Source organism: Pipistrellus kuhlii, unplaced genomic scaffold (assembly GCF_014108245.1).
Source record: "Pipistrellus kuhlii isolate mPipKuh1 unplaced genomic scaffold, mPipKuh1.p scaffold_m20_p_9, whole genome shotgun sequence".
In the NCBI taxonomy this organism is placed as follows: domain Eukaryota; kingdom Metazoa; phylum Chordata; class Mammalia; order Chiroptera; family Vespertilionidae; genus Pipistrellus; species Pipistrellus kuhlii.
In genome coordinates this window covers 67,290,428-67,314,644 of record NW_023425595.1, presented here as the reverse complement: position 1 = coordinate 67,314,644, position 24,217 = coordinate 67,290,428, and the positions used below count along the sequence as shown (strand labels likewise).

The 24,217-nt window shown below is 58.2% G+C and overlaps 1 protein-coding gene across 3 annotated transcripts; it reads right to left on the bottom strand.

The window, feature by feature from the left end:
- Positions 1–4,154: 4,154 nt before the first annotated feature.
- On the bottom strand, positions 4,155–24,217 carry TMPRSS4 (transmembrane serine protease 4). 3 transcript variants are annotated; one of them, XM_036427850.1, is made up of 13 exons: positions 24,171–24,217; positions 22,041–22,154; positions 16,006–16,158; positions 14,855–14,984; positions 11,556–11,657; positions 9,936–9,976; positions 8,901–9,060; positions 7,827–7,993; positions 7,580–7,678; positions 7,275–7,417; positions 4,767–4,916; positions 4,359–4,394; positions 4,257–4,327 (listed from the first exon to the last, which is right to left on the bottom strand). In XM_036427850.1, the coding sequence occupies exons 2-12, from the start codon at positions 22,150–22,152 to the stop codon at positions 4,383–4,385; spliced, it is 1,269 nt and encodes a 422-aa protein (XP_036283743.1). In that variant the 5' UTR covers positions 22,153–22,154; positions 24,171–24,217; the 3' UTR covers positions 4,257–4,327; positions 4,359–4,382. The 3 variants fall into 3 exon arrangements, with proteins under 3 accessions (XP_045433761.1, XP_045433760.1, XP_036283743.1); XM_045577804.1 differs by having other exon boundaries at positions 4,229–4,394; XM_045577805.1 differs by lacking the exon at positions 7,275–7,417 and having other exon boundaries at positions 4,155–4,394.

The following is a 24,217-nucleotide window of genomic DNA, read 5'->3' as shown; positions in this document are numbered from 1 at the left end:
GAGTCCCGGGCCGCCAGCTCCCTCTGCGAGGCCTGTGCTGCCTGCCTGGTGCCAGGTCTGAATGCCACTGAGACTATCCTCAGCCGTTTAGTTGTTCCAGATGGGGGTGGGGTACACTCATTTCCTGTGAGAAGAAATCACACAAACTTGTGTCACATAAAATCCTGCACACAGGTGCTTGCAGAGGCCTGATCTTGTCACACGGAAAGGAACACTGAAATGCCGGTCGCTGGTGCAGGGTGAGCACACCCCGTGTCCCCATCGGTGGCGTACCCTCAGGGAGGAGCTCCGCGAGCCTGGGTGCTGGGTCTCGGGTGCATCATGAGACGTGAAAGAATCCGTCAGGCAGGTGCCTGCTCTGCAGCTCTCTTCGAATGACGTCCTGGGAAAAGCAAAACCAGGGACAGAACACAGACCAGCGGCCCAGGGGCACAGGGGGTGTGAGGCCACACGGGGAGGGGGGCTTTTGGGGGTAACTGAGCTACAGAGCATGCTTGGACACAGTTGCCAACTCTGGAAGAACTCTGCACTAAAAATGGTGACTTTTACTGCATATAAGCGGCATCTTAAAAATTATAAAAAATTAGATTGTCCTTCTGCTCATGACTTCCCAGCTTACCTTTCTCCTGCCTCACAGTTGCCCAGGGCCTTGTTCTGGCGCTGCTGCCTCTCTGATGTCCTCTCTACTGAACGTTCTTCTTCTGCTCACTCATCCACTCAGTCCCATTGTTGTCCCTGCTGCTCCTCCAAACCTCAGCCTCCTCCTGTCTCAGGACTTTTGCATATGCTGTTCCTTTGCTAGAACGCCTTTCCTCAGATATTTAGATCTCATTCCCCCATCCCAATCAGGTCTTTGTGCAGATGCCATCTCCCAGAAAGCATTTCCCTGCCATCCTGTCTAACAACATCTCCAAAGGCTGACACTGTCTCCTTACTGATTTATTTTTCCCAAAGCACTTATCCCTAGCTGACATATTTATTTATTTATTGTACATCTCTAACTAGAATGTAAACTTCAAGGTGTCAACAGATGGTAGATGGTCCCTGCACCCACTCAATGCTAACAGGAATCCCCAATTTGAGGTGAAATGAAAAAGGAAACATTATTCATTGCAAAACAACCCAATGGTGACACAGCACAGCTGCGAGGCGACTCCAGCCAGGCCGCCCTGGGCCAGGCCCCCTCCAGCTAGACGGCTCTGCTCTGCTCTGCTGAGACAGCATCCATGTTTTAGCTCAATCAGGGAGATCCAGTCTTAAAGGAAGGAGTGTTCTCAGTGAGAGAGGAGCTGATTTATATGGCCAGAAGTCCCTGCCCTGGTCCCTGATTGGTCTGTCTTCATGCAAATGAGGATTCAAAGTCCTTGCAGTTTGGTGCAAAAGGCACTGTACTGATTGGTCAGAATAGAATCACTCTGATTGGCCAGAGCTGAGCAGCTGTGATTGGATGGAGAAAGCCTCAGTCCTATTGGTTGAAATAGGATTCCAGGAACTCCTTTTCTGAAATGGCAGGAACAGTGTGCAGGCAGGCAGTTCAGTGTAGGCTTCCAACTGCAGGGGCTTTGAAAGGGGCTCGGCAGCAGGTGAGGAGGCCTCTGGGCGGAGGCCAGGCAGACCCCACCTCTGTCTGTGATGACTAAGGCAAATAGTCACCAAATTCCCAGGCTTGCCAGTTACCTCCCTACATTGCTGTGTCTGATTAAACTCTCAGAAGGCAGACATCACAATGCCCATTTCACCCATGATCAAACCAAAGCATCGCACAATTCAAAGAACTGCCCTCGCCAGAGTGGCTCAGTGGATAGAGCATTAGCCTGCAAACCAAAGGGTCCTGGTTCGATTACACTCAAAGGCATGTACCCTGGTTGCAGGCTCCTCCCTGGCCCAGGCCCTGGTCAGGGGTCATGCAGGTGGCAACCAATCGATGTGCTTCTCTCTGTCTTTCCCTCTTTCTTCCACTCTCTCTAAAATTCAGTAGAAAAATATCCTCGGTGAGGATTAAGAAAAAGAAAGAATGTACCAAAACGTGTGTCAGAGCAGCCGGAGCACAGCTGCCTGCGTCCCTGTCGTCTTCTGAATTCTGCTCGACTAGCCAGCGGCAGGGCAGGTTCCTTCTCAAGCCCCGCCCACTGCGGTCCCTGTGGGGCCCAGCCCTCTGCCAGGCTGGCCCTCTGTGGACGCGGGTGGTGGACGGAGGAGCCGGGAGAGGTTGAGGGTGTGTGTAAGAAAGCCTTTATTGTAGAAGCCAGTGGCCATCCAGCCGCCAGACAACAGTCCTCACAACGAAGCCCACGCAGGCCGCTGCCACCGGCCCACAGACAAACACAGCTTCCCACTGAGCAGAGCAGCCGCTGCACCACAGCCACCAGCTGAGCAGCGGCACGCTGCCTCCCGCACCACACACGGCAGCACTGAGCCCTGTGCATCAGCAGCCCCTCTACCCTCCAGACTCTTCTCTGGGCTCCCCAGCCTCTTCGGCTTTCACACAGGTCTTTGTCCCCAGGGCAGCCCGAGATTGTCATTCGCTGCTGCTCCCAGATCGCCACCTGAGTTGCCGCCCAGGATTCTGATGGATTCACATGTATGTCTTCGAGGGTTCTGTTACGTCCTCAGGACTGAGCATGTTTCATTAGGATCTGAGTTACCTCGCCCACATGGCCGCTCCCTTCTCTGAGTGTAGGAACTTATGTTCCCAGACCCAGCGTGGGGCCACCTCATACTGGCAGGTGATAAGTGACTTAAAAAAGAATGGTAAAAGCCACGCCACGGCTCTCCAGATTGGTTAGGAGTCAGAGGCGCAATCTCTCTCCAGCGACCTGGGAACCATGACTTAATGTCTACGCTTGACTGTCTACGCTAGGGGTGTCGAACTCAATCAGAGAAGGGGCCAAAATCTAAAATCCAGCCTAAATCGCGGGCCGAATGGTTTACTGAACAGTCATAAACTGTCATTGTGATGGAAACGCAGCGAAGTGCAGTGATGACAGCGCGGTGCGGGCCACATTGCAAGGCCTGGCAGGACGGATTTGGCCCGTGGGCCTTGTGTTTGACACATGTGGTCTACGCCATCGCCCTCCCAGGTCAGGGGTTGTCGTTGGCCCTGGCTGATACCACAGAGGGAGGAGGGGGAGGGCAGTGACTGACAGCTTGTATGGAAGGGGCCTTGCTCGCCTGGCTCCCCTCGTCTACAGCTCCCACTCAGCGGCTGGTCTCCTTCTTCCCACCCCTCTCCTCCGTGAGACCTGTCCCTCCCCGGGCCAAGAATAAAGACTGTGGTTCAACCTCGTGCACTGCTGGTGGGAACGCAGACTGGTGAGCCACCATGGAGAACAGCATGGAATTGCATTTACCCAGAGATCCCACTTCTAGGAATATGCCCTAAGAAACCGGAAGCACCAATCAGGAAGAACGTATGCACCCTGTGTTCACAGCAGCACAGTTCACAACAGCTGAGACCTGGACACAGCCACGTGCCCGTCAGCAGGAGTGGGTAGCAGCTGTGGGCATTCACACACGGAACACGATGCAGCGGTGAAAGGAGGGCCTCTTACCCTTGGGACAGCACGGAGGGGCCTGGAGAGCCTCATGCTGAGTGAAGGCCGTCAGTCAGAGACACGTGTCACATGACCTCACTCATATGAGGAATCTAATTAGCAAAATGAACTGATGGACGGCGTGGACCCAGAGCCATGGGGCATGGCGCAGAGGGCGGACTCTCGGAGGGAAGGCGGGCAGGGCGGGTGGTGAGAGACAATCACCAAGGACCCTGTGTGCATCTCTGCATGGCCCCTGGGCACAGACAGGGGGGGTGAGGGCCGGGGGTGGGTGGGCTGGAGGGGATTGGGGAGAAGGAGGACATATGTTATACTTTCAACAATAAAGATAAAGAAAATAAAATTAAATAAAAAGATGAAGATGTGGCTCAGTAGTCCCAGCTCAGTTCCGATGAAGCAGCCCAGCGGACGGTGTCACGTCACATCCTGTTTAATAAACGCAGCTGCCTCTGCCTGGGGGACGGAGGGCGCGTGGAGGGCCAGGCTCGCTCAGACCCGCTCCCCTCCGCCCCGCGCTCAGTGACGGGCTCTGCCCAGAGAGTGCGTCTCCTCAGCAGCTCAGCAGAGGGACGCCCTTCCGGCCTGGCGGTGCCTCTGAGCCCGGGCCCGGGGCGGGGTCTCCCGGGTGCGGGAGCGCCAGGGGTGCCAAGGGGGCCGCCGAGCTCCTCTTGGGCTCTTGTGGGCACAGGGTCTCTCACAGGGACGGGACATGGGCGGCTGTGGGCAGAGAGGCGGACGAGGGGCGCTTGCCCGGTGCCCGGCTTCCGGGGTCCGCGAGGGGGCAGCGCAGGGTGGGAGCGGGTCCCAGGCCTGCGGGGGGCAGCGGCGTCAGGGCTGCGACTAGAATAAGAGCACAGTGGAGAGGAGTCAGAGGTGTGCAAGCGGACACAGCGGTGCTGGGTGCAGAATGAACCTTCCTTTCCCAAGCCCGGCCCCACCCGCCACCCCGGGAGGCCTCAGCACCCCCCCCCCCCCCATGGGAAGTGTTCTCAGCGAGGCAGCTGGCACAGCCCGCACTCTACCGCATGTGCATGTGCATGTGCCTTGAACGGCATCTCCGAGCTAAGGACCCTCAGCCCTCAGCGGGGGCAGCCAGGCTGCATGGCTGGTGGGGACAACGGGGAGGGCGGTGGAAGCTGCCTCCACGCCATGGAGCCATCGGATGGACCTGGGAGCAGAGGAGGAGGGAGGGCTTGCGAGGCGGCCCCTCACCGTGAGGACTCGGTGGATCCAGTTGAGATAGGCTGCGACCTTGGTGTACACTCCTGGGGTGCTGGGGCCCCCACAGCCGTGGCCCCAGCTCACGATGCCCACGACGTGCCACAGGCCGGAGTGATGCATCAGGGGCCCCCCGCTGTCTCCCTGGGGGGGGGCAGAGCAGGGCTGCTGGGTAGGCAGGCGGGCGGGGTGGAGGGTGGGCGTGCCAGTCCTCCCTCCCTGAGCCCCCTGTGCCGCCCGCCCCGTGCTGGCGTCCCTGCCTCTCTGCTCGCACTGTCCCTGCAGCCTGGAGGGCCTTCCCTTTTGGGGGAAAGAGTTCAGTCGGCCCCTCCTGGGAGATCCAGTCTCACAGCGGCAGGTGCAGGGCCCTGAGCAAGGATGCGGCTTGTCTTCCTTTCATTCAGCCTTTCTCACAGAACTGAGCCGGCAGCACGGCTAGTGCACGTTAGTTAGCATGTTCTAGGCCAGTGGATTCAACCCATGAAAAGAGCAAGATCCCTGCCTTTGGGTAGCTTAGAATCAAATGGAGAGGGAGAGGAGAGAGAGAAGGAGAGGGGAGGGAGAGGAGAGGGGAGGGAGGGGGAGGAGAGGGAGAGGTGAGCGCACAGACAAGATATCAGAGAACAAGAAGTGCACTTACTTGGGTGTCTATCTTTTCAGTTCCTAAGACCCTTGAGGCCTCTTCCTTCAAACCCAGTGACTTGGTAGCCACACTGCTGTTCACGTCCCCACCCCACTGTGGGCCTCCCAAGGGAAGACACTGTCCCTGAGCCCAGCACTCACCTGGCTATGAGGTGACTGAGAGGCACCTCTCAAGGGAGAGAACTAGTGGTGAGGATGGGGGTTTGTTTCTTTACATATTTATGTATTTATTTATTACTAGAGGCCTGGTGCATGAAATTCGTGCATGGGGGGAGGCAGTGTCCCTCAGCCCAGCCTGCACTCTCTCCAATTTGGGACCCTTTGAGGGAGTCAGACATCCCTCTCACAATCCAGGACTGCTGGCTCCCAACTGCTCACTGCCTGCCTTTCTGATTGCCCCTAACTGCTTCTGCCTGCCAGTCTGATCACCCCCTAACCATTCCCCTGACAGCCTGATTGATGCCTAACTGCTCCCCTGCCAGCCTGGTCGCCGCCCCTAACTGCCCTCAACTGCAGGCCTGGTCGCCCCCAACTTCTCTCCCTTACAGGTCTGGTTTCTCACACTGCCCTCCCCTGCTGGCCATTTGTGGTGGCCATCTTGTGTTCACTTAAGAGCAGGATCTTTGACCACATGGGGGAAGCCATCTTGTGTGTTGGAGTGATGGTCAATCTGCATATTACTCTTTTATTAGATAGGATAGAGGCCTGGTGCATGGGAGGGGGCCGGCTGGTTTGCCCTAACGGGTATACCAGATCAGGGTGGGGGCTCCCTTGGGGTGTGGGACGGCCTGGGAGAGGGGCCTGTGGTGGTTCCCAGGCCGGCCACACCCCCTGGTGACCCAAGCGGAGGCCCTGGTATCTGGAATTTATTTACCTTCTACAATTGAAACTTGATAGCCTGGAGCAGAGCCAAGCCTTCTGCTCGCTCTGTGGCTGCAGCCATTTTTGTTGGGATTTATTTACCTTCTATAATTGAAACTTTGTAGCCTTAAGCAGAGGCCTAGGCTGGCAAAGGCAGGGGGAAAGCTTGGCTTCCTTCATGGCCTGGGAAACCCAAGTCTCCCTCCTGCTTTCCGTGGCCTTAGCCATCTTGGTTGGGTTTACCTGCATATTTGCTCCTGATGGGCATGGCTTGTGGGTGTAGCAGAGGTATGGTCAATTTGCATATTACTCTTTTATTAGGTAGGATTATTTTTAAATCCTCACCTGAGAACATTTTTCCATTGATTTTTAGGGAGAGTGTAAGAGAGAGGGAAAGACAGAGAGAAACATCAATGTGAGAGAGACATTGATTGTTTGTCTCCCGCACGAGCCTGACCAGGGGCTGGGGAGGAGCTTGCATCCGAGGTACATGCCCTTGACTGGACTCGAACATGGGACCCTTTGGTCCACAGGTCGATGCTCTATCCACTGAGCCATACCAGCCAGGGGAGGGTTAGGGGTTTTAATGAGAGGGTCTCAGAAGAACCTCCGCGGGTGGGAAGTGAGAGCATAGCCAGGGATTGGTCCCTGTGGGACCAGGGGGCTCTCGAGGGAAGGGCAGTCGCTGCGGACAGGAGAGTGAAACCGATGTGATTCCTGTCCTCAGGGGCTCAGACTCTGTAGAAGACGGGACGTCAGGGTGGGGGCAGGTGTGAAATACGCATCCACTTCACATCCTTCTGCTCACCTCCATCCATCCCTCCCTCCCTCCCCGTGTCATCCTCCGACTTCACCTCTCTCCCTGCTCTGTCCCTTCCTTCCATCTGCACACACTGAGGCCTTCCGTGTGCCAGGCTCCGTGGGCACTCCGGCCCGGGCTTCTGTGTCTCTCTGGGACCCAGCTCCCACCCATGGGACCCTCCGCTCCGCGAGGCTCACCTGGCAGGTGTCCACGCCGCCCTGCAGGACGCCGGCGCACAGCATGTCCGCGGTGACCTCGCCCTGGTACGCGTCCTCGGCGTTGCACCGCGCCCGGTCGATGACCTGGACCGAGGCCTGCAGCAGCTCGTCAGACATCTTCCCTGGAGCGGAGACACACCACCTCCTCGTCCTGGCCGTGGAGCCCGCCCCGGTGCTGCCCGGCCACGGCACCCGGGCCCCACGGACGGCTCTCCTGAGGGGCGGCCCTCCCCCCGCCCCTCTGAACACTGCCCCCCGGCCCCGCGGCCCGAACCCGGACTCACCCGCACCCTGTTCTGTGAAGCCCCACCCGATGACCCACAGCGGGGTGGCCGGAGGGAGCTCCTCGTCCCAGAAGGGCAGGCAGATGGGCTGGACGAGGCCTGCGGGAGCAGAGCGGAGGGGAGTGGGTTTGCTGGGAGCAGATGGCGCTGGGGCCTCAGAGCGTGATGAGCTCAAGGCCCCGGGGCGACGCGGGGCAGAGCGGGGATGTGACCGGAGCCCAGGGCTCTGCCGGGTGCCAGCCCTCACCTGAGCGCGGGAGTGGGTCCTGCAGCTTCACCAGAGCGATGTCCTTCTCCTTGGGGGCCGTGGCGTTGTGCTCGGTGACGAAGATCTTGGCCACGGGCAGGGCTGGGGCGCTGCGCAGCGTGTCTGAGCCGACCCTCACCTGCCAGCCGGGCACGTCCAGATACTTCCTGGGCAGAGCCAAGCGAGAGGAGGCTGTGCCAACAGCCGTGCCCGGGGCCCTGGGGGGAGGGGGTGCTGGAGGCCCTGCCTCAGCCGGGAGGATGGTGCAGGCGGGTGCTGGAGGAGGGTCGGCTGAGGAAACCCGACTGATCCTTTCCCGGGACACCTGCCCTGCGAGCTTCTGACTGGAGGCTGGGCCTGCCCCGGAGCGTCCCCACGCACTGCCCGCACGGCACCGCACTGCGGGCAGGTACTGTACTGGTGTGACTCTTCCACACACAGCGCAGGGATGGCTCCCAGGAGAGGTCTACAGCTTCTGTCAGACTCTCAAAACAGGTTAAGAACTTGGCCTAGCCCTAGCTGGGTTGCTCAGTGGATAGAGCGTCGGACTGCACGTGCCCAGGTTGCAGGCTCGGTCCCCAGTGTGGGGCGTGCAGGAGGCAGCCCATCAATGAGTCTCTCTCATCATTGACGTTTCTCTCTCTCTCTCTCATTTCCCGCCTCTCAGAATCAGTACTATACAGTACGTAAAGAATCACTGGCCTGGGTATTATGGGCTAATGCCCATGGACACACAGTGTGTGGTTCGGCACCTTGTGGGAACTCCTCAGATGCAGAATGAATGAGTGAATGAATGAATGAAGTAAAGGCCTGGGAGGAAGTTTCTGAACACAGCGAGGGAGTGAGGGGCAGGAAGAGGAGAGAGGAGGGAGAGGCTCCCTCCGGGCAGGGGGAGAGCCTTCCTGGGTGCCTGACAGGGCGGGCGAGGACATGGTTTCTGATGCTTCTCAGCCGGAAGCGGCCAAGCTCGGTGACCCCACCCTCTGCTCAGACCGCGTCTGACGAAGGGCCTGTGCCCCGTGTCTCACGGCCGAGGACGCGGTCTCTCGGGCAGAGGAGGGCCGGGCGCCTCACCTGAAGCAGTGGGCTGCGGTGAGGACCCAGTGCGGGCCCAGGATGCTCCCGCCGCAGACGTGCTGCCCGTGGTACTGGATGCTGGCCTGCCACGGCCAGGACTCCAGGGAGGCCTGCTGCCCGCCCACCACGCGCGGGGCCTTCAGGCTGTGCCCGCAGGCTGCCCGGAGGGAGAGGGCCGGGCTCAGGGCTCCTGGGCTGTGGGTGCCCGGAGCAGGGCTCCCCCGCCCTCGCCTTTGTCAGCGCCGGGTGCGCTTGGCGTTGCTGTGAACACGGAGTCCCCGGAGCGGCAGTTTGTGACCTTAAAACTGAACGGGGTGCGGAACTGGGGGTCCCACCCACTGAGTCCCAGGAAACAGACGCCCCGAAGCCGGAAGTGGGAAGAAAGTTTAAAAAATGGCTCTTCCCCTCTAAGCTCACCTTCTCCAAGTCCCTCCCCCGCTGGGTGAGTCTCCCACGTTAACGCCTCGCCTCCTCTCACATCCTGGCTTTCCTAGGGGACCCTCGGCCTTCCACACCCTTCCCCGCCCCCCCCTCCAGCACCCCCACCCTGTTCTCAGACTCTTCACCCGCCTCACTGCATGCGGCCCTCCCCACGTAACTCTCCCCACACGGCTCTCCCCACTTTCTAAACCATCGGCTAGCTCAGCCCAGGTGCCTGCGGTGCCTCAGGGAGCTGAGAAGGGAGTGATGGACAGACAGACAGACACTCCTGCCCTCTGGGCCGGCTCCTGGCCACTCGTTCCCGGAGCTTCCTCTGGGAGGTCAGGCCCTGGCTGCCCGGCCTGGCCGGCCTTTCATTGCCCTCAGGTTTCCTCACGAGACCTCAGGCTCCCCTTTGGGCCTTCAGTGCGCTGGGCAGGGGCTGTGCGGACGAGGGGGGTCTTCATGCCCACCACTCGCAGGAGCATTGCCCACCCTCCCCAGGCCCAGAGAGGAGGCTGGGACAGACCAGAGGGAGACTCAGAGTCTGAGAGGTTTAGGACGAGCATGAGGCCCTCCTTGGTGCCCATGCCCTCCACGAGGGGTACTCACCCACGCAGCTCAGGGAGACCAGGGAGCCCGAGAGACAGGGTCTGCGGGAGACACGCCTGCTGTCTGTCTGCGTCTGCCCGCTGTCTGCCCGCTGTCTGCCTGCATCTGCCTGCTGTCTGCCTGCTGTCTGCCCGCTGTCTGCCTGCTGTCTGTCTGCGTCTGCCCGCTGTCTGCCCACTGTCTGTCCGCTGTCTGCCTGCTTCTACCTGCTGTCTGCCTGCTGTCTGTCTGCTGTCTGCCCGCTGTCTGCCCACTGACTGCCCACTGACTGCCCATGTCTGCCTGCTGTCTGCCCATTGTCTGCCTGCTGTCTGCCTGCTGTCTGCCCATTGTCTGCCTGCTGTCTGCCCGCTGTCTGCCCGCTGTCTGCCTGCTGTCTGCCCGCTGTCTGCCTGCTATCTGTCTGAATCTGCCTGCTGTCTGTCTGCTGTCTTCCTGCATCTGCCCGCTGTCTGCCCGCTGTCTGCCTGCTGTCTGTCTTCTGTCTGCCTGCATCTGCCCGCTGTCTGTCTGCTGTCTGTCTGCTGTCTGCCCGCTGTCTGCCCGCTGTCTGCCTGCTGTCTGTCTGCTGTCTTCCTACATCTGCCCGCTGTCTGCCTGCTGTCTGCCTGCTGTCTGCCTGCTGTCTGCCCGCTGTCTGCCTGCTGGGAGGTGGGCCCTGGGCCTCCTGGACGCTGACTCCAGTCCCCTCCCAGCCTGAGAAGATGGCCTCTGCAGGGGCTGCAGGGAAGCTGCACTGCCCTCGGTACAGTTCCAGTTAATCTGATTGGACTCCACAGCCCCAGTGACAGGCGTCCAGGACCTGCTGGGGCCAGGCAGAGTCCACCGCTCTCGGCTGCTGCGAGGAGAAGCAGAGCTGGAACAGCACCTGCTGGGCGGCAGCCTCGCCCGAGAAGGACGGGATGGCGAGGGAATCGGACAGTGACCACCCGCTCCCAGGCTGTCCTCTGCAAGACGTGCTCCTCGATGAATAAAAGCACAGCAGCCTCTCGGAGCCGCCTGCTGCCTGGAGGCTCTGTCACATGTGACTCTGACTCAAGGCTAGGCGTGGAGACCAGCCACTTCGGGGTCTGCCGGAAGCTGGGGGGTGGGGGGGGAAGCCAGTGGCCCGGGCAATAGCAGGAAGCGTGGGCGATGGGAAGAGACGGTTTTACTCGTCGGCTGATGGCAAGGCCACCAAGGTGTGGATGTGTACTCTGTCCAGCTGTCCATGGATTTAAAAAGTCAAGCCTGGCCGCCGAGGCTCAGTGGTTGAGTTGCCTGTGAACCAGAAGGTCACGTTCGATTCCTGGTCAGGGTGTATGCCGGGCTGTGGGCTTGATCCCCACGAGGGGTGGTAGGGCGGGGGGCATGCAGGAGGCAGCCGATCACGGATTCTCTCTTCTCATTGACCTCTCTCTCTCTCCTTCTCTCTCCCCCCCTTCCTCTCTGAAATCAATAAAAACATATTAAAACACACACACACACAAAATAACAAGAGTCAGCATGGACGATCTCAGAGCTGTGGCTCTCCCGCCCGCTATCTGCCATCTTCCTGTCGCGGGCACACGCCCGGGCCGGGCCGCGCAGCCCTGAAGCACCTCGGGGGTGAGGGTCAGGGGCCGGGCGGCCCTCACTCACCCGCTGGGGCTCTGCACCTGGAGCTCCTGGCCGGCCGCGGTGATGACAGCCACGCCCAGCCCTTGGTCTGGACGGATCTTCACGGCGTGGAAGGTGGGCTTGCTGCTCACGTCGCAGGGGAGAGATGTGAGTCAGGGCAGGAGTTTAGAACCGAGAGTGGGACCAGCCCCTACTCGGGAGAGAGGGTGGCGGAGACTGCACCGTGGGCGCCACAGGGGGCAGGGGTGGTCCGCGGGGGTGGTCCTGAGGGAGCCCCTCCGGGCGCAGAGCTGGTGGCCTCGCCCTCCCAGGCAGGGAGACAGTCCGGACAGAGCTTTGGAGAGATGTTAGGGACGCCTTCCTAACTCCCAGCTCTGGCCCTCTCCATTCACAGCGAGGGGCCGGGAGGCCCAGGGGCCCACAGGACCCAGGGTGCCTGCACTCAGGCAGGGAGGGGGCGGGGGGACGGGGTCCCTAAGGCTCCTCGTCTGCACGGCGGTGGAGGTGCGTCTACACCCCCGGAGCTCAGGACCGAGCTCGCGGCCCTCACAGAGTCCCGGCAGCACCACTCCTGGACCCCCTCCTTTCTCTCCGCCAGGCGGCCCTTCTTCTTCCAAACCCTGGCTTATCCCCAATGACTGCCCTCCTTCCCTTCGTTTCTTTCTTTTCTTTGGTAAAATATATTTTTATTGATGCCAGAGAGGAAGGGAGAGGAAGAGAGAGAGAAACATCAATGATGAGAATCCTTGATCGGCTGCCTCCTGTACACCTTCTTCTGGGGATCAAGCCTGAAACCTGGGCATGTGCCCTGACTGGGAATTGAACTCAGGACCCTTCAGTTGGCAGGCCGACGCTCTATCCACTGAGCCACACCAGCCAGGGCTTTCCCATATTTCTTCACTCTTCGCATCCTTCCCCGCACAGTCAGGCCAGCACAAGCTCTGCCCGCAGCGACCAGACCAACCTCGGCTCTGGCTGACCGGCACGTCCTCCCAGTCCCAGCCGGGGACCTGGCGCTGGGTCTGGCGCCGCCTCCGGAGGACTGGGTCGGCATGCTCGGCTTTGTGGTGAGGCCCTCAGGACTGAGGTGTCTGTCCAGGCACCACACGGGCTGGGAGTACCAGGGGGCAGGCCCCGCCCTCGAGGCCGCCCTGCGCCTCCCTTCTCCTCTGCAAGGTGAGGGGCGGACAGTCTCCAGGGCCCTCTGGCTGCTCACCGTGCAGGGCTGTGGTCTGGGACAGGCAGGCCTCCTGTCCAGGCGGAAGAAGGAACATAGAGGAGTCTGAGGCCCGGGAGCAGGGATGAGGGTGGCCAGGACAGCCCAGGAAAGGGCAGCTACGGGTCGCATCCTGGCGACCATTCGGCCGGCTGAGGCCTGGCAGAGCTCAGGGGCAGGTGGTGTGGAGCTGGAGGGGAGCTAGGGAGCGCGCTGCCTGAGGGCACTCCAGGCCGCCCTGCTCCCGACCACGTGCAGCCTGCAGGGCCCAGCTGCGGGGAGCGGGGAGAGGAGCAGGGTGGGGCCAGCCTCCCCGCCTCCTCAAAATGACAGGAAGGACATGGAGAGACTGGCCCCTTCTCTCCGGAGGCGCTGGGAGTCGCTCCTGGGGCCGGGACCAGCAGAAGCTGGCACCCAGAGCGGGGTGGGCCGGTGGGATGGGTCAGGGACGGCCGCCTGGAGCAGCCATTGGACAGGAACCGGGAGGCTGCTCCAGGGGCGGAGGGAGAGTGCTTGGGTGACTGGGGTGGGCCTGGCTCCGATCACTCCTGCCTGTCTCTGGGCAGTTCCCCAGAATCACGAAGTCGGGGGCCTGTCAGGGAGAGGCCACCCCCCTCCGCAGCTGAGTGCCTGGACCTCCAGTCCCTTCTGGCTGGGCCCTCACAGGGGCCACTCCCCCCGTTCAGACGGCACACCGGGGCAGAGAAACAGCCAGCCTGCTAGAACTCCTGTGCCCAGGAACCGAGGGCCTGCACACAGACCCCCGCCACTCCCTCCCAGCTACACAGGAGGTCACTTCCTTTCTCCAAACCCATTTCTAAAATAGACACAATGGGCTGGCCGGTGTGGCCTAGTGGTTAAGCGCCAACCTATAAACCAGTTCTAGCTGGTTTGGCTCAGTGGATAGAGCATCAGCCTGCAGACGGAAGGGCCCTGGATTCAATTCCAGTCAGGGCACATGCCCAGGTTGCAGGCTTGATCCCCAGCAGGAGGGTGTGCAGGAGGCAGGCATTAATGATTCTCTCTCATCATTGATGTTTCTATCTCTCCCTCTCCCTCTCCTTTGCTCTCTGAAATAAATAAAAATATATAAATAAATAAAATACATAAATAAAAATAACTAAATAAAACACATGATATTAAAACACACACACAAAACAAACAAAACACACACACACACACACACACACACACACACAACCCTATAAACCAGAAAGTCACGGTTCAGTTCCTGATCAGGGCACAGGCCCAGGTTGAAGGCTCAATCCCCAGTTTGGGGCATGCAGGAGGCAGCCAATCAATGATTTTTTTCTCATCACTAATGTTTCTCCCTCTCCTCCCTTCCCCTCTGAAATAAATTAAAAATATATTTAAAATAGATATATTTTTGGCTTTAGCCAAGATCAGATGAATATAAATAGATATATAATGCATCCTTATTATAATTACACTAGAGGCCCAGTGCATGAATTTGTGCACAGGAGGGGTCCCTCGGCCTGGCTAGTGATTGGGCCTTTCCCACCCAGACTGACCACCAGGGGGCAGCTCCTGCATTGGGTGTCTGCTCCCTGGTGGTTAGTGTGCATCATAGCGACTGGTCCGCCAGTCAGGTCAATGGGTAGTAAAGGTCGCTTAGGCTTCTATACATGGAGATCCTTCTTCACCACTGACCACCTGGGACTGCTTTTGAATTTGCTGAGAGAGCAGGGATTGCTGATGGAACCCAGGGAGATGGAGTTTGTTCAAACCAAATTTGACCCAGAAGACTGCTTTTGGGAGGGACGGTGGTGCAGGAGGAGGAGTGAGCTGGAGTTGGGGACGGGGAGCTGCCGAGGAGCTGGGGTGAGTGGGCCAGGCTCTCTCCCTGGCATCTCAGATTCTCCCCATGAGGCTGGCAGTGCTCGTCCCAGCGGCTCCTGAGCGCACCGAGGCTTTGGAGCCTGAACGGAGGCTTGTCCGTGACCGCTGGGAGGCAGCTGTCTGTCTCCCCACACCTGGGCTTTCAGGAAAGGAGAGGAGAAGGAAGCAGAGGGAAGGCGGGAGGGCTGCAGTGAGGGAGGAGGCCCCAGGGGGGAGGGGACCGCCTCGGAGGCTGGGCTGGTACCTGTGAAAGCCCATCAGCCCACAGGCAGTCTGGGCCAGGGCTCCCGTGAAGCTGTCAAAGCAGGCGGAGACCCAGGTCCCCGTGGCTGGGTCCAGCAGCTGGAGGGTGGACCTGTCGCTGGAGAGGCGGGCTGCAGGGGGGAAGCTGGGTCAGCTGCGAGGGCCCACTGCCCGTTTCCCTTGGGAGACATGGAGACTAGCTCCTTCCCTCCATCCCCAACCCCACCCTGCCCGGAGCATCACGGACCACCAGCCCTCCCGCCACCAGGGCGGCTCCACACCCGCCTTTGCTTGGCTGAGCCTGTGTCCTGGGGAGACCAGACCTCCTGGGCCCGTCTCCACTCTGCCTGCTTCCGGGCATCATTATCAATAGCTCCTCCTCCCGCCCTCGAGGATCCAGCTTGGATGATGTACTGCATGGCCCCACCGGCTCACACAGCCTGCCCCGCCTGGGGACCTCCTCACCGAGGGACCCCGAGGCCTGAGGGGAGCATGAGCGAGGACTTGGGGTGCCCGTAGGTGTTTGACTTCTGATTTATAAAAACCCCAACACACAGGACGCCACTCAACCCGCTCCTAAAAGCCCCGCCACCACCTGGCGGCGTGGCTCAGGGGTGAGCGTAGAGCTATGAACCAGGAGGTCACGGTTCAACTTCCGGTCAGGACACCCAGTTGGGGCACATGCCTGGGGTGTGAGCTCCAGCCCCAGCAGGGCATGTGCAGGAGGCAGCTGGCCCATGGCTCTCTCTCATCACTGATGTTTCTCTCTCTCTCTCTCTCTCTCTCCCTCTCCTTCCTCTCTGAAATCAATAAAAACATTACAAAACAAAAAGCCTCAGTCGCCCATCTCCAGAGCCCAGTGTGAGGAAGAGCACGGTCTCAGGCTCAGAGTGGCTCGCAGCCTCCAAAGCCTGGCTCCGTCCTGTCACTCAGCGCGCCCGGGTGACACGTGCCTGGGGACGGGAGGGTGAGTGGCCTCAGCCCTCTGGCCTCCGGAGGAAACAGAGGACGGCATCCCCCAGGCCACCTGACCCGGGCTTCCTCGGTGCCACGTGGCACAGCGCTGGTCCTGCTGTGAGGACCCGCAGGACAGGGGTGCCAGCTGGCAGGGGCGGGGGCTCCGAGGAGCCCTGCCCGCCCTCAGCGCCTCACCTGGCGCCGGGGGGCCCTCGGGGACGGTCTCCACGCACAGCTGCTCGTCCTCCCCCGCGGCGCAGTCCTGCCGGCCGTCGCACACCTGCCGCCTGGGGATGAAGTGCAGGGGCCGCCCGCAGAGGAAGTAGTGCTTGTCCAGGACGACCTTGACTGGAAGGCGAGGGCAGGGGAGAGAGGGCTGAGCTTCCCTGGACACGCACTGGGCGTGGAGCCAGGCAGACCCGGTCCCAGACTCAGCGTTGCCACGAGCGGCTGGTAGAGCTGTCTTCTCTGTAAAACAGCCTGGGCCAGGCCCACAGGTGGCAGAGCAGTTCAGCGAGATACTGTGTGTGTGTGTGTGTGTGTGTGTGTGTGTGTGTAACGGGGCACAGAGGGTGGAGAAACGTAGACAAGAGCCCCCTCGCCTCACACCCCCAAGGTCGGCACAGGCCTGTGAGAAAGGAGGAGACTCGTGCCCTAGCCAGTGTGGCTCAATGGATAGAGTGTCAGCCTGTGGACTGAAGGGTCTCGGGCTCGGTTCTGGTCAAGGGCACATGCCCTGGTTGGGACATGTGCAGGAGGCAATCAATCGATGTGCTTCTTTCCCATCACTATTTCTCTCTCTCTTCCACTCTCTCTAAAATCAATGGAAAATGTGAGAATTAAACAGAAAAAGGAGCCAAGCTGGGCCTGGAGTCTGGAGGCCCGAGAGCTGGCTTGGCCCTGCTGTGCGACTCCAGCCGATCGCACACGCTCTGAGGCTCAGTGTCCCCACCGGCGCAGAGGGCGGTGCGCCCTCCGGGGCACTGGGAGGTCTGCAGACTGAGCGTTCGGCCACTGCACGTGTGGCTCTAGCAGGAGGCTCTGATCTGGGAAGACCCAGGAGAAGTTGATGTGTTTTTAATTTAATTTAATTCAATTGTCTAAGGTATTAAAATTTAAAAAATCAATCCTATTTACTATTGCAACAAAAAAATTAAGATACTTAGGAGTAAACTTAACCAAGGAGAAAAAGAACTTGCACTCAGAAAATTTTAGTATGCTAAAAAAAAGAGATTGAGGAAGACATGAACAAATGGAAGAACATACCATGTTCATGGATTGGTAGAATCAACATAATTAAAATGTCCATACTACCCAAAGCAATCTATAAATTCAATGCAATGCCCATTAAAATACCAATGGCATACTTTAAAGACCTAGAACAAATTCTCCAAAAATTCATCTGAAATAAAAAAAGACCCTGAATAGCTGCAACAATCTTGAGAAAGAAGAACAATGTTGGAGGGATCACAATACCAAATATCAAGCTATACTACAAAGCGATTGTTTTCAAAACTGCCTGGTACTGGCACAAGAACAGACATATAGACCAGTGGAACAGAACAGAGAACCCAGAAATCGACCCAAACCACTACGCTCAATTAATATTTGACAAAGGAGGCAAGAGCATTCAATGGAATCGAGACAGTCTCTTCAGTAAATGGTGCTGGGAAATTTGGACAGATACATGCAAAAGAATGAAACTAGATCACCAACTTACACCATACACAAAAATAAACTCGAAATGAATAAAATGTTTAAGTGGGAAATCATAAAAATCTTAGAAGAAGCCATAGGCAACAAAATAGCAGACATTTGTTGTAGCAATATCTTTATCGTTACAGCTCCTGGGACAATGGAAACTAAGGAGATGATAAACAAATATGACTATATCAAAATAAAAAGCTTCTGTAGAGCAAAAGAAACTGTCAACAAAACAACAAGAAAGCCCACTGCATGGGAGAACATATTTGCCAGTGTTCTCTCTGATAAGGGTTTAATCTCCAACATTTACAGGAAATTCATACAACTTAACAAAAGGAAAATAAATAATGGAATAAAAAAAAATGGGCAAAGAATCTAAACAGACCCTTTTTGAAGGAGGACATACAGGAGGCCAAGAGACATATGAAGACATGCTCAAAGTCACTAATCATCCGAGAGATGCAAATCAAAACAACCATGAGGTACCATCTCACACCTGTCAGAATGGCTATCATCAACAAGTAAACAAACGACAAGTGATGGAGGAGGATGCGGAGAAAAAGGAGCCCTCATGCACTGCTGGCGGGGATGCAGACTGGTGCAGCCACTGTGGAGGACAGAATGGAGTTTCCTAAAAAATTAAATATGGAACTGCCATTTGCACCAGGGAACCCCCTTCCAGGAGTATATCCCCGGGTTGATGCTTTGCGTTGCTGGCTTTGCCTCCCGCCTGCTGCCTCCCAGGCTGTGGCTCCTCTGCTGCCTGGGGGACGGGGTGAGCTGCCACTTTGCCTCCGCAGGGAACTCACCGCTCACCGCTTCCCTAACCTCCCTGCAGGCCGAGCGCCCCCTGGGCCCCGGAGCGCTTCTGTAGCCAGCCAGACCCCCGGCCTGAGCAGCGGTGACGAGCCTGACGCACCCCCACGTCTCACTGCACAGAGCTTCCTGGGGTCCTCCGCTGCCCTGGCCCCCATCAGGAGGCAGAAGCCATGACCAACCCGCAGGGAATCAGAGAAGGAGGTTAGAGAGTGAGGGTTTGTTTCCCGACACCCCACAGCACCTGAGGGGTAGAGTCGGGATTTCAGAGAGGGCCTGTCTGGCTCCCAAGCTCTCTGCTGTCCCTTCACACCTCGGCGAGGAGCTGGAATGTCACCCTGCTGCTGGCTCTGCTGCTCCCGCCTGGGGGAGGTGAGGGAGAAGTCCGATATGCCCTAGACCACGTGTGTCAAACACAAGGCCCGCGGGCCAAATCCGTCCCGCCAGGCCTTGCAATGTGGCCCGCACCGCGCTGTCATCACTGCACTCCGCTGCGTTTCCATCACAATGACAGTTTATGACTGTTCAGTAAACCATTCGGCCCGCGATTTAGGCTGGATTTTAGATTTTGGCCCCTTCTCTGATTGAGTTCGACACCCCTACCCTAGACACTCAGAGTTTGGTGTGTGGGCACTAGCCTCCTGGGACACGGTGTCACCAGGTGAGACCCCAGAGGCCAAGGGAGCCTGACCCAGGCTGGACGCTCAGGTCACCTGCTCTGGGCGCTGACCCAGGGCCCAGGGACAGGGAGCGCCCAGGTCTACACAGTGCCCTGGGCCTGCCGGCTCCGGGGGACCTGGGTCCTCGCTGGCCGCTGTGGCGAGCACTTGTGCGGCGAAGGAGAGCTCATGTAGCTCAGTCTGGCCCGCCTGGGCTTAGGGTGGCCCGCCACGGCTCCTGAAACCTCCACCTTCGGGGGCACACCGGCCGAGGTGAGGGCGGCCTGCCCTCTGCCCCCGGGGCTCTGGGTCCGGGTGTCCGCGCTGTGCGGCTGCCTCCACGGCCGCAGGTGGCGATGGGCCGGCTCAGGGCTGGGCCTGGCTTAGCATCCCCACGGCTGTGCCTCCTGCCCGGGCCCCGGCGCTCAGACAGAATGAGGACTTGACAGGAGACCGCTGAGTGTCCTCCGTGAGGGGGTGCCGCGTGCCGGCTCCTGAGGGCCTCCTGGCCAGCGAGCAGGTGTGTGGCCTTGGCTGCTCCTCTGCACCCTGCACCGTGGTCCCCGCGTGTTTATCCGGGCACTTTACACGCTATCCCCTCAACTCTATGATGCTCCGAGGAGGAGGCAGGACATTCCCAGACGGGAAGACCAAGGCTGAGAGAGGCTGAGGCCCTCCGCAGGCCTCACAGGAGCAGTGGCTGCCAGGGCCCCGCCCAGTCCCCCGGACCGTGCTTTCCTCCCGGTGGCAGCTGAGCAGGAACCTGTGTGGCTGTGGGGAGGGAGGCGAGGACTTCACCCTGGAATAAAGGGTGGGAGGGAGGGACTGCGGGAACCCCTGCTCATTCACGTTTCTCCTCGGGCTAGGGGCCTGCCTACGACCAGACAGGCTCAGGCGCTGGAACATGAGGACCACGAACACATGCTAAGGCGGGAGGGTGTGCTCTGCTCGGGCCTGACGCCTGCTCTCCACCCCCCACGGCAGATGCTCTGCTCTTCCAGCCAGGGCGCTGCTGGCCACTCAGCTCTGTCAGCAGATGTGGGCAAAGGGCCTGCCTGAGTGCGTGTGTTATGAGTGTGTAAGTGTGTGTGTGACCTCCCTGTAGAGGAGATCATTGGTGGAGGTGCCCCCCAGACAAATGGGCTGAGATCATGGCCTCCCTCTCTGTCTCTTTTTAAAAAAATATTCATTTCAACTAGTTGAATAAGGCTGTCTTCCGGCATAGACATAGCTGATCCTCACAACCAATTGGCCTGGAAGTCAGATCCTCCCAGTGATACCAACAACAATCAAGGCTGTACACACACTCCACAAACGGGTGCACCAAAAGTGTCCACCTCAGATAACTGGGAGGCTGACCCACTGAATCATATAGGACACCCAGCACACAAAACTATCCTACGAACTCAGGGAAGCATCGAAAATGAGGAGACAAGGAAAAAGATCACAAACAAAAGAAATGGAGGACAAAAAGCAACTGGATATAGAGTTCAAAATCACACTTATAAGGTTGTTCAAGAATTTCCTAGAAAAGGCCAATAAAAATAAATGAGACCTATAAGGATATGAAAAGGGGTCAACTACAAATAAAAAGGGATCAACTAGAAACAAAGAATACATTGTCTGAAATAAAAAATATTATACAGAGTCCTAAAAACAGAACAGAAGATCTCAAGAATCAAGTCAAAGATTTGGGACATAAAGAGCCAGAAGACACTTCTCCGCAGAAGCAAGAAGACAAGAGAATCCAGAAAGTTGAAAATAATGTAAGAAAACTCTGGGACAACTTCAAACAAACCAACATCAGAATTATGAGGGTCCCAGAAGAAGAGAGAGAGCAAGATACTGAAAACATATTGGAAGAAATAGTGACAGAAAACTTCCCCCACCTGGTGAAAGAATTAGACTTACAAGTCCAGGAAGCACACTGAACACCAAACAAGAGGAATCCAAAGAGGACCACACCAAGACACACCATAATTAAAATTCCAAGAGCAAAAGACAAAGAGAGAATATTAAAAGCAGCAAGAGAAAAGCAGGTAGGAGCACCCATACAATTGTCAGCTGATTTCTCAACAGAAACCATGCAGGCTAGACGGGAATGGCAAGAAATATTCAAGATGATGAATAGCAAGAACCTACAGCCAAAAATACTCTACCCAGCAGAGCTATCACTCAAAATTGAAGGCCAGATAAAGAGCTTTACAAATTAAAAAAGCTAAAGGAGTTCATCACCATCACCATCAAATGAGAATTATATGAATTGCTGAGGGGGGTTCTTTAGGAATAGGAAGAAAATAAAGATAAAAATTATGAACAACAAATACGTAACTATCAACAAATGAATCTAAAAACCAAGGGAATTAAAAAATCTGATGAACAATATTAACTGATGATTCTCAGGGAAAAGGGGAATGGGGGGTGCAGGAAGAGACTGAACAAAAACTGTGCTCCTATGGATGAGGACAATGGGAGGTGGGGAAAGGCCAGAGGGTGGGGTGGGAACCTGGTGGAGGGGAGCAATGGAGGGGGAAAAAAAGTGAGGAACATATGTAATAATATGAACAATAAAGATTTATTTAAAATAAAAAAACACACAAACAAAAAATAAAAATAAAAATAAAAAAATAAAAAAAAATATTCATTTCAGAGAGGCCCGAGAGACCAGCTTCCGTGATGAGAGAGAATCATCCATCGGCTGCCTCCTGCACACCCCACACTGCGGATCCAGCCCACACCTGGGCCTGTGCCCTGACCAGGAATCGAACCCTGACTTCGTGGTGCATAGGTCGATGATCATCCCCTGAGCCATACGAGCCGGGCTGTCCTCCTTCTTACAGGAGCCCCTTCAAAGCAGTGGCGGTGCCTGTGGCTGCAACACAGTAGCAGGGCCGCCTGACTCAGGGGGACAGATGGAAGGCGAGGGGGTCACTCGGAGGTGGGGTCAGGGGAGGGGTGAGGGGGCTGCCACTTACTGTGGGGGTGAAGGTGGGGTCCGTACTGAGGGTGAATGTTGGTGGGGGCCGTAAGGAGGGTGAGGGTTCCACTTACTGATCACAGCCAGGATGACGATGATGGCCAGGCTCAGCAGTGCTGCGAGGATGGGGACCCCCACCCTCTTGAAGGTCTCCAGGGGTGTGCGGGGCTTGCGCCGGCGGGCCATGTCTGTGAGGGGAGGGCAAGGGCCTGCATCAGCTCTGGGCGGCCTCTGGTGCCCAGGCCCGGTCGCCCTGCCCGGGTGGGGGGAGCTGTGTAAGCATTGGGGGGGCACTCCCTCCGAACAGCTCAGCCTCCTCAGCACCAGCTCCGCGCAGTCCTCAGGGGAGCCCTGGACCGCGGCGCCCACTGCCGTACCCCATGGGCGCTCGGATGTTCCCCTCCAGCCTCCCTGCCTCTGCCCTGGGAGAGGCCCCGTCCTGCACCTCACTCCCATCCACCCTCCTTCCTGACGTGTCCTTTCTGGCTAATCCTCACCGAGGACATTGTCCATTGACTTTAGAGAGGGGAAGGGAGAGGGAGAGACAGAGAGAAGCATCTCTGTGATACCTGCCCTCGATCAGACTCTAACCCGGGACCCTTTGTTCCGCAGGGTGATGCTCTAGCCACTGAGCCCACCAGTTGGGCTCCTGACTTCTCTTTTAATTTAACCAGGAGGGCTGGGCCTCTGTCAGTGGCTCAGGGGTTGAGCGTTGACCTATGAACCAGGAGGTCACGGTTCAATTTCAGTCAGGGCACAGGCCCGGTTGTGGGCTGGATCCCCAACAGGGGGAGTGCAAGAGGCAGCCAATCAATGATTCTCTCGTCACTGATGTCTCTATCTCCTTTCCCTTCCCCTCTGACATCAGTAAAAATATATTTTGGAAAAAAAACAACAAAACAAAAATACGCTCCGGCGAATGCTCTTTGTGTCAGGAACGCTTGTCTTTAAGGAGATGCGTGTGGGGAGAGGCGGACAGCGGCACCACCGTCAGGCCCGAAGTGGCCTCTGCGGGCGGAGAGGGGAGAGGCTCCCACCACCGCGGCTGCACTCACCAGCCCTGAGCCCGGCTTCTGGCTGAGCCGCGCCCCTCCTGTGGGAGCGCACCTACCACCAGGGGAAGCTCCTGCCGTGAGCGTCTGCCCCCTGGTGGTCAGTGCACATCACAGTGACTGGTTGCTTGGTTGTTCTGGCCGCTTAGGCTTTTATGTATACGTAGATTGATTTCAGATGGGAATTGATTGCCTGGGCACTGGCGCCCCCTCCCGTCCCCCCTCCCCGCGGGCACTGGTGCAGACTGGGCTAGTTTGGTCAACGGTCTCGGGCTCACTGGGTGGGGCGCCCTCGGCCAGCTGAGGGGCCTGAGGGACACACGGACCCCACGGCCTACAACCTGTGGGAGGTGACGTCTCTGTGGCCACTGTGAACTGCGGCCCGAGGTGAAAATGCTGCCAGAGTGAGTGAGGCCAAGGAGCTCTGCGGTCGGGAGCGGGTATTGGTGGTTTAAGAAAACGGAAGGGGAGCCTGGCCTGCGTGACTCAGGGGTTGAGCCTCGGCGATGAACCAGGAGGCCACAGTTCGATTCCCAGTCAGGGCACATGCCCAGGTTTCTGGCTTGATCCCCACTGGGCATGCAGGAGGCAGCTCATCAATGATTCTCTCTCACCTCCCCTTCCTCCCTGAGAGCATTGAACATATGAAAAGGAAGAACATGGCCTGGGAGGAAATTAAGTTGGGGAACACTGTCTGTTACCCAGCTTTCTCCTGTGAGTCAGTAAATGGCCATTTCCTGTCCCACCTGCGGGGGCCGTGCAGCCGGCGTGTCCCTGGCAGCCTGGCAGCAGTGGGCTCCCAGCACAGGCCTCGCTGCCCGGCTGCCACTGTCACCGGTCCCGCCAGGACCCGCCCGGGCCCGCAGGGCAGGCGGGCACGGGTGCTGCTGGAGGCGCAGAGCACGTGCGGAAGGAAGAGGGGAGGAAGCGTGCCCTCGGGCTCAGGCCTGCCGGTGCTGCCCCAGGCCAGGCCTTCCCCCCTAGAGGAGCCCTGCTCTCCCGGTGTTTCCCATGTGTCTGCTGCGCGATGGATGGAGGGGTGGGGTCCCCCAGCACCGAGCCCTGAATGGAGGTGTGAGGGCCGGTGAGGGAGGTTCCCCTCCTCCCGGGGACGGACTGAAACTCAGACCAAGGAAGGCAGACCCAGCTTACCGCAGGGCCGGGCGCTGTCCGGGGGCCGGGCGCTGTTCAGGGGCCGG

What these genes read in the sequence shown, in the direction of transcription:
- TMPRSS4 (XM_045577804.1), bottom strand. Translation starts at nt 22,152, where the DNA reads ATGGCCCGCCGGCGCAAGCCCCGCACACCCCTGGAGACCTTCAAGAGG. An exon ending in CGAGGGCCCCCCGGCGCCAG is followed by an intron (nt 14,985 to 16,005) that starts GTGAGGCGCTGA and finishes TCCCCCCTGCAG; the next exon opens with CCCGCCTCTCCAGCGACAGG. An exon ending in GCGGCGTGGACACCTGCCAG is followed by an intron (nt 4,917 to 7,274) that starts GTGAGCCTCGCG and finishes GCCCCCCCCCAG; the next exon opens with GGAGACAGCGGGGGGCCCCT.